The sequence below is a fragment of the Narcine bancroftii genome, chromosome 3, assembly GCF_036971445.1.
Source record: "Narcine bancroftii isolate sNarBan1 chromosome 3, sNarBan1.hap1, whole genome shotgun sequence".
Classification (NCBI taxonomy): Eukaryota; Metazoa; Chordata; class Chondrichthyes; order Torpediniformes; family Narcinidae; genus Narcine; species Narcine bancroftii.
Window position 1 is genome coordinate 232,609,266 of NC_091471.1, and position 8,504 is coordinate 232,617,769.

Below are 8,504 nucleotides of genomic sequence, written 5' to 3' on the forward strand. Positions count from 1 at the left end.
CGAGGTCTGACCCCCACCTCTGCCTTGATTTATGAAGGCCTTGTTTAGGTCCTTCCGCTTGGAGTGGAAATACATTGCTGAAATGAATTTCTGTGTGTTCCCTCTTCGAACCATGGTCTCTATGTCACTGCACGTTGGCAGGACCATGATTGGACCTAATTTGTCCTGTAGAAAAGATCTTATCCGAAGGTAGCAGTGGAACGTTCTATTTGATAAGTCATACTTCTGCATACATTGTTCGAATGACATTTTCTGCTCCTGCTCGTAACAATACACCTGACACCATTCCGACACCAGGCATCCAGGATCTTGTTACCTACCATCAAGGGTATTAATCAATTTGGAGACAGGGGCATTTTTGGGGACAGCCACAGTTTTATTTCTAAATATTGGTTAACGTTATTCCAAATACAGATAATTTGTTTCACCATGGCTGTCAGTTTTTCTGGATAGAAATTTGGTGTCCCATTTATCAATAAAATCCTCTGCCACCTTCTCGCCCACCAAGTGCAGACTAATTTGCGACCAGGATGGCATTTCCCCTCCCCCCAAAGAGTGAGGAGATGTATCTCAACTGAGCTGCCCAAAAATAGCAGCATCCATAAACCCCCAGACTGTAATCCGAGGTCATTTTCTCCATAGAGACCCTGGCTACTTTCCGTTCCATAAAAATGTTCTTAACCATGAAAGCAGGTTCTGGAAAAAACCTCAGGGCAGCTCTATGGGCAGAGATACTGAAGCCTTGCAGCGTATTCATTTTAATACGGTTGACCCTGCCTTTATGGGCAGGGACATCCACCTGTTCATGTCCACCTCGATCTTTCCCAGCAAAGGGGTGTAGTTTAACCTTGTACAGATTATTTAAAATTATTATCTATTCTAACTCCGAGATATTTAATCCCATTTAGTGGCCACTTTAATTAACAATTCTCTTGCCATTGACTATAGTCCCCTCCCGCGAGTAGCATAATTTCACTCTTGTCCTAATTGATCTTATACCCAGAAACCTTCCATAGTCCTCCAGAGTAGAGCACTGTTGGACAGCGATTTCATTGGGTCAATCAGATGTAGCAACACATCATCAGCAAATAGGTTGATCTTGTTTTCTTCCTGCCCTTGATGTCTGGATCCCGATGAAACGGCCTTGGCCAACGGTTCCATAGCCAGTATGAACAGAGCTGGAGATAGTGGACACCCCTGTCGACTAGACCCTGTCAGTGGGAAGGCTGAGGAAATTTCTCCATTGGTCACAACTTTTGCCTTGGGCATGTGATATAGTGCCCCTATCCAATCAATAAAAGTTGCCCCGAGCCCTAATTTCTCCAGCATTTTAAATAAAAAGTCCCATTCCTGTCTGTCAAATGCCTTCCCTGCATCCAGGGTCACGCCCAGTCCCCTTTCATTTCTAGTTTGTGCTAGTTGTAATACACTCAACAGTCTACCCAATGTTATCTGCTGCCTGTCTCTTTGATACAAAGCCCGCTTGATCTTTATTTACGAGCTTGGGCAAATACTATGCCAATCCATTGCCAGGGCTTTGGCTATTATCTTATATTCCGTGTTTAGTAACGAAATTGGCCTATAAGAAGATGGCAACAATAGATCATTGCTTACTTTAGGATTGTCATAATGATTGCCGTTGAAAAAGAATCCGGGAACATGTGGGTCTCCATTGCCTGACCTACCACCTCCATATAAAGAGGCATCAGTAAATCTTTGAATTCCTTATAGAACTCAGATAGAAACCCATCCTCCCCTGGGGACTTGTTAGTTTGCAATGAGTTTAGTGCCTTCTTTATCTCATCAGTGAAGGGACGATCTAGGTCTTCCTGCTCTTCTAAGTTCAAATTTTGCAGCTCAATTTTGGACAAGAACCCGCCAATTTTGTCCATCCTCCCTATCAATTCTGACTTATATAAACCTTCATAATGTTCTCAGAAGGTATCATTAATTTCTTTTAGTTGATAGGAGACCCTTTCTCTTCCAGCCTGCACCGTACTGATTGTTCTCAAGGCTTGCTCTGTCCTCATCTGCCATGGAAGGACTTTGAGGGCTCTCCTTCCCCCCCCCCCCCCCACCAATTCATAATATTTTTGTTTTGACCACAGTATGGCCTTTTTCATACTGTACATTTGAAGTGTGTTATATTTCAGCTTCATATTTGTAATAGCCCTGTACTGGTTGTCTGAACCCGATCTTTGGAAGTCCTTTTCCAACATAAAATTTATTGCTCTTAGTCAATCACCTCCTTCTCGTATTCTTTCCTCACTGTTCAAGTGTATCCAATTATTTGACCCCTCAGGTAGACCTTGAGGATGTCCCATAGGAGGAATTTATCTGGAGTAGAAGTAGAGATGGCCTCACCTATTTCCGCTCTTACAAAACTACAAAACTCCGGTTACCTCAACAGCGATGAGTTAAGACGTCTGTTTCCTGTTTGTCTGGCATTTCAACCGTTAACACCAAGGTTGAATGATCTGAGAGAAGTCTAGTCGCCTACTTAGCCTCCAAGATCCTACCCTCTACATGGGCTGAAGCCAAAAACAAAATCTATTCCAGAGTAGGAGTCATGCTGCCTTGAGTGGAAGGAATAATCCCTCTCCTTTGGGTGGTTCCGCCTCCAGAGAGCAACCAAATTCAGTTCCTTCATACCCTCAATGGTTGCTCTTGCTGCCCTTGTTGACTTATTCAAGACAGGATCCAGACAAAAATTAGGGTTATCTCTAACCCAATTAAAATGTTCTCCTAATCTCAGGAAAATGCCCAACATAAATTTTGTATCATCGAAGTTTGGAGCATATACATTTACTAAAGTCCAGGATTCTGAGTATATCTGGCAGTGCACCCTCACTGGAACATTCTTCCCGACCAAGATTGCCTTCGAACTGAACGAGGAGGCTATGACCTGGCCCGCCCACCCTCTTATTAGCTTTTGATGCTCTTATTCAGTCAGATGGGTTTCCTGGAGCAAGGCCAGGTCTACATCAATTTTCTTAATGTGTGCCAAAACCCTTTTTCTCTTAACATTTCCATTTAGACCATAAACATTAAAGCTAACACACTTTGTGCTCTTAGCCATCACCCATAGGGTTATCAGTATCGTAGTCCTTCTGCACCTTTGCCACCCCCAAATTCCCGTCCCAGCCCACTGATTGCCTCCGGTCTCCAGGCACTCAGCCAACCCTGGGTTTAAAAGAAAACAAGGACTCAAAAATTCCACTAATGAGAGACAAAAAGACATAACATCAATGAAAACTATAATAGAACAGCCAGGTAGCCCCCATCAGCTCCCCCACCCCGACTTGTATTCCATCCCTCACCCCCCCCTCCCTACCTTTGGTGGCCATTACCCTTAATTTACCCCAACCCGACATTCCTGCTCTGCCATCTCACAGCCATCACATTCCCTGTCCTGCTGCGGGGGGGTTCACTCCCCGGGAGTGTGTGACAGGACGGGGGGATAGGGGCTTCATTCTGTGTACCACCCCAGGATTGTGTGACAGGACGGGGGGAGAGGGGGCTTCACTCTGTGGCCCACCCCGGGAGTGTATTCGGGGACATGGGAGAGGGAGCTTCACTCTGTGTCCCGGGAATGTGTGATGGGATGGGGGACATGAGCTGTCAGTTACTGGGTTAATGATGGAATCTCCTTTGTGTCCCGGTTCAGCTGCTGAGGTGGAGACTGTGGACATGGGGGTAGAGGAGCAGGAGGAGCCTGTCCTGGAGGAAGAGACACAAGGTGATGCCGCTCGTGTGAAGGGGTCTGCACACACTCACATACGCACTCACACTCACGAACACACACGCTCACACGCATACAGACTCACTAACACACACACAGATACATACAGGGACACACACTCACTAACACACACACATACATACAGAGACACACAGACTCACACATACAGACTCACACTTGCCTAGACACGGACTCACCCACACGTGTGCGCACACACTCACATGCTTGTCTATGTGTCCATGTGCGTCCTGTGTGTGTCCATGTCCCCATGTGTGCCCCATGTGTGTTGTGTCCCTGTATGTGTCCTGTATGTCCCTGTGTGAATACTGTATGTGTTGTGTGTCTCCATGTGTGCCCCCTGTGTCCCCATGTATGTCCCATGTGTCCCTGTGTGTGTAGTGTGTCTATGTGTGTCAGCATTCCTCCCTCCAAGAGCTCTGGACTCACTCAGGCCTCCCTCCTTCTCCCAGTGCCGCCTCGTGAGGAGGACCTCCGGGAGTACGTCAAGGCCCGTGTGCAGGAGGAGGTGCGGGATCTGCGGACCAAGCTGGACAGGCAGCTGTTGGGCAGCGAGAGGCGGCTCAGTGCCCGGATCGCCATGCTGGAAAGACTGGGACCACCCAGCAGTGAGAAGGCACCCAAGGGTGGGCAGGCATCCACCAAGGGCAAGAGATAGAGGGTAGTGGTGGTAGGGGGTCCATCATCTTGGGTGGGGGGGTCCATCATCTTGGGTGGGGGGGGTCCATCATCGAGTGGGGGGGGTCAGAGGTTGGTGTGGATTTCCCCTGGGGTTAGGAATAGGTGGGGATTTCCCCAAGGTCAGGGGTCAATGGATTCCCCCTTGTGGTCAGGGGTCAATGGTAATTCCTTCCTGGGGGGAGAGGGGTTTTCACCTGGGGTCACGGTCAATGGGGACTCCCCCTGGGGACAGGGGTTGGTGGGATTTCCCCCAGGGTCAGAGGGGAATATAGTTGCTGGAGTCAGGGGTCTGTGCAGATTTGCCCGAAAGTCAAGGGTCAGATCTGGAAGCCGTCTCCTGACGGCTCCCCTGTCATCAACAGAGCGGTTCCTGACCTCTCCTCCCACATCATCCGACCAGGAATCACCAACAGTGCTCAATAAATAAAGTGGATTCATATTCAGTGGTGTGTGATGGGGAGTGGGATGGGGCGGATGGGGAGAGGGGTGGTGGAGAGAGAGTGGGGAGAGGGGCAGAGGAGAAAGGGAGAAGAGAGGGGTAGGGGGAAAGGGCAGAAAGTGAGAAGAAATGGAGAAGAGAAGGGAGGAGAAAGGGTGAGAGGGGGAGTTAGAGTGAGGGGAGAGAGGGGTGTGAGAGAAGGAGAGGGGAGGGAGAGAGAGGGAGAGTGAATGGAGAGAGAGAGGGAATTTCCACGTAATCTCAGGCTGGTTGTGCGTGAGACCGTGGGTAGATAATGTGGGAATGGGACGAGGAATTGAAATGGGTGGCCACTGGGAGATCCATGCTGTGGCAGCATGGGGAAGGAGTTGCAGCGCTACTCCACAGAGTCCAGCTGCCTGGTCTTGATACAGACGGTTTCACACAGGATTTAGACGGCCTGTCAAAGGAGCTGAGTTTATTTTTCTTCAATCTGCAACCTTGGAGTTGAGGTTCCGTGCCCGAGGTGGTGGCACCCGTGTCTGGCAGCAACTACGAGGGGGGGTGCAAACTCCAGGGGGAGCTACTGACTCCAGAAAATGGGGAGACCAACCCATCTCCCCCTTTGAGAAGGAGGGGCAGAGGAGATGACACTACAAGATGGTGACCGCGGTGGCGGACCAGCAAGGGGCTCAGCGGCTGAAAGACCCACACTGGCCACGGACTGTTGGAGACCAGCTCATGGGAACTGGGTATCAGGGGCGAGAATCGAGGGCAAGAAGGGGCTCCTGAACTGAAGGCTTCATGATTGTGTCGGAGAGGTATCGCACCACCAGGTTCAGTAATAGCCGCTGCCTCTCCTCCATCAGACTCCTCCACCACAAACTCAATCAGGGGCTCATTTAAGAAAACTTTGCTCCATAAAGGAGACTGTTTGACATACCTCATCCACTCATCCCTCCCCACCTATCCACATCCCCCCCCTAACCCCATGTCCTCAGGAGGTGCAACACTGGTGCCACACCCCTCCCTCACCATGGCCCAGGCCTGGCCTTTCACCTGAAATGACACGTATGTCCAGAGGACTGGTTTACTGCATCCGCTGCTCCCATTGTGGCCGTCTTTACTTCGGAGAGACCGGTCCGCAGATTTGGAGATCGCTTCGCTCAGCATCTCTGCTCCATCTGTGACCCCAGTGGCCAACCCTTTCAGTTCACTGACCACCTGCAGATTTTCAGTTTGGGCCCCCTCCAACCAGATGGCATGAACATCATTGTTACTGCTTTCCATTAAACTGACTTGGTTGCTCACTGGCATTCTCTTGTTGATGAAGGACTCAAGCCCGAAACATCGTTGATGTATCTCTACTTACGTGTCTACAGAATTTTCCTGATTTATTTAAGAACTCCTTGCACATTTACATTATTTTAGACAGCAGGCATATCACAGCACAATCTGAATTTTTTTCAATGACACGGGCAGTCTAAAGAATGTGTGGGAATTTGTAGTCACTGCGATTTGTCCTGCAAGACCCCAACAATTCTTTGGAGGAAGCCTGCGGTGTAAACCATACCGGAAAAATTCATTGACGGTCACCCACTCTACTGCACATACAACCCCCGGGACTGATGCACTCATGTACTTGCAGTCTTGAAAAGGCGCCCAGTGTGAACGACCACACAAGCAGTAATGATGTTATATTGATATTGGTGAGGCCAAATTTGAAGTATTGCGTACAGTTTTGGTCACCTAACTACAGGAAGGCCATCAGTAAGATTGAAAGAGTGTGGAGAATATTTACTAGGATGTTTCTGGATCTTCAGGAGTTGAGTTGCAGGGAAAGATTAAACAGGTTAGGAGCAGAGAAGAATGAGGGGAGATTTGATAGAGGTTCACAAGATTATGAGAGGTGTAGACAGAGTGGATGTGAGGAGGCTTTTTCCATTGATATCAGGGGAGATCAATACAAGGTCATAGTTTTAAGTTGAAGGGGAAAGATTTAGGGGGAACATTTGTGAGAAAGTTCTTCACTCAGAGAGTTGGTGGGAGAGTGGAGCGCGGGTAACGCGCTCCATGTAGGAAACGCAGGCTCAATCGTGAGTTTTAAGAATAAATTGGATAAAGACATGGATGGGAGAGGCCTTGAGGGTTATGGGATGGGAGTAGGTCAATGGGATGAGGGGGAGGGTGGTCATCACAGACTAATGGCCTACTTTCTGTTCTACAGTTCTAAGAGTCCCTGGTTGAGTTTGTTGTTGAGGTGGAGGGGGGGGGGGGGTAGCAGCTGTTCCTGAACCTGATAGTGCGAATCTCATGGCCCCTACACCTCTTTCCTGATGGCAGCAGCGAGAATTGAGCATGCATTGGGCAGTGTGCATCCTTGATGATCGCTGCTGCCCTCTGATGGCAGCATTCTCTTTAGATGTTGTTGATGGTAGGGAAAGTTTTGCCAGTGACGTCCTGGGCTGTGTCCATTACCTTTTGGTGGGTTTTATACTCTGGGGCATTGATGTTCCCGTACCAGAATGTGATGCAGCCGGTCAGCACACTTTCCACCGCACCTCTGAAGAAATCTGCAAGGGGTTCCAGTGTGATACCAAACCTCCGCAAACTGGGGAAGTTGAAGTGCTGACCTGCTTTCTTCACGGTGTGTTGGGTCCAGGAAAGATCCTCCGAGATAGTGACTCCCATGAACCTAAATGTGCTCACCCTCTCCACCTCTGATCACCCAATAATCACTGGATCACTCACCTTTGGCTTTCCCTTCCTTTTTTTAAATTTTTTTAAATTTTTCACACCATAAACCACATTGACCAAGATACATACATTTTCCTTTTCAAATATGTACAGTGTCGTTTTCTCCCCCCACCTCGCTCTTCCCATCCCACCCTCCCTACCTCCCCTCCCATTCATTTAAAGTACAGAATCTAAGATATATTAAACCAGTCAAACAATGTTGTCACTCAATAAAAATAAACAAGAAATTCTTCTTTTCATTTCCTTCTCCTTCCATTATTTTAGGTGGTAGATGTCCCCGGTAGGTTTTCTCTATTGTGTTTCATGTATGGCTCCCATATTTGTTCAAATATTTCAATATTATTTCTTAAACTATATGTTATTTTTTCGAATGGAATACATTTATTCATTTCTATATACCATTGTTGTAATCTCACGTTATCTTCTAATTTCCAGGCTGACATAATACATTTTTTTGCTACAGCTAGGGCTATCCTAACAAATCTTTTTTGTGCACCATCCAAATCAAGTCCAAATTCTTTGTTTTTTATGTTACTTAGGAGGAAGATCTCTGGGTTTTTTGGTATATTGTTTTCTGTAATTTTATTTAATATCTGGTTTAGATCTTCCCAAAATTTTTCACTTTCTCACATACCCAGATTGCATGAATTGTTGTTCCCATTACTCCCTTTTACAATAGATAACCTTTCCTTTAGAGAATGGGAAAAAAAAGGGATTAAAAGAATAGAAAATTGTTTTTCAGGAAGTAGATTCTTATCCTTTGAACAAATGAGAGATAAGTACAATATAACTGGAGATACAGCGCTGGCATATTACCAATTGAGATCCTACTTGAAGGATAAATTAGGAAGCAGTTTGAGTTTGCCAGAGGGAAGTAACCTTGAATAT

At 47.2% G+C, this 8,504-nt stretch overlaps 1 protein-coding gene across 1 annotated transcript; it reads left to right on the forward strand.

The window, feature by feature from the left end:
- Nucleotides 1-3,624: 3,624 nt before the first annotated feature.
- LOC138756411 (cilia- and flagella-associated protein 119-like) lies at nucleotides 3,625-4,457 on the forward strand. The gene is made up of 2 exons (XM_069922902.1): nucleotides 3,625-3,739; nucleotides 4,213-4,457. The coding sequence occupies exons 1-2, from the start codon at nucleotides 3,637-3,639 to the stop codon at nucleotides 4,416-4,418; spliced, it is 309 nt and encodes a 102-aa protein (XP_069779003.1). The 5' UTR covers nucleotides 3,625-3,636; the 3' UTR covers nucleotides 4,419-4,457.
- Nucleotides 4,458-8,504: the final 4,047 nt, after the last annotated feature.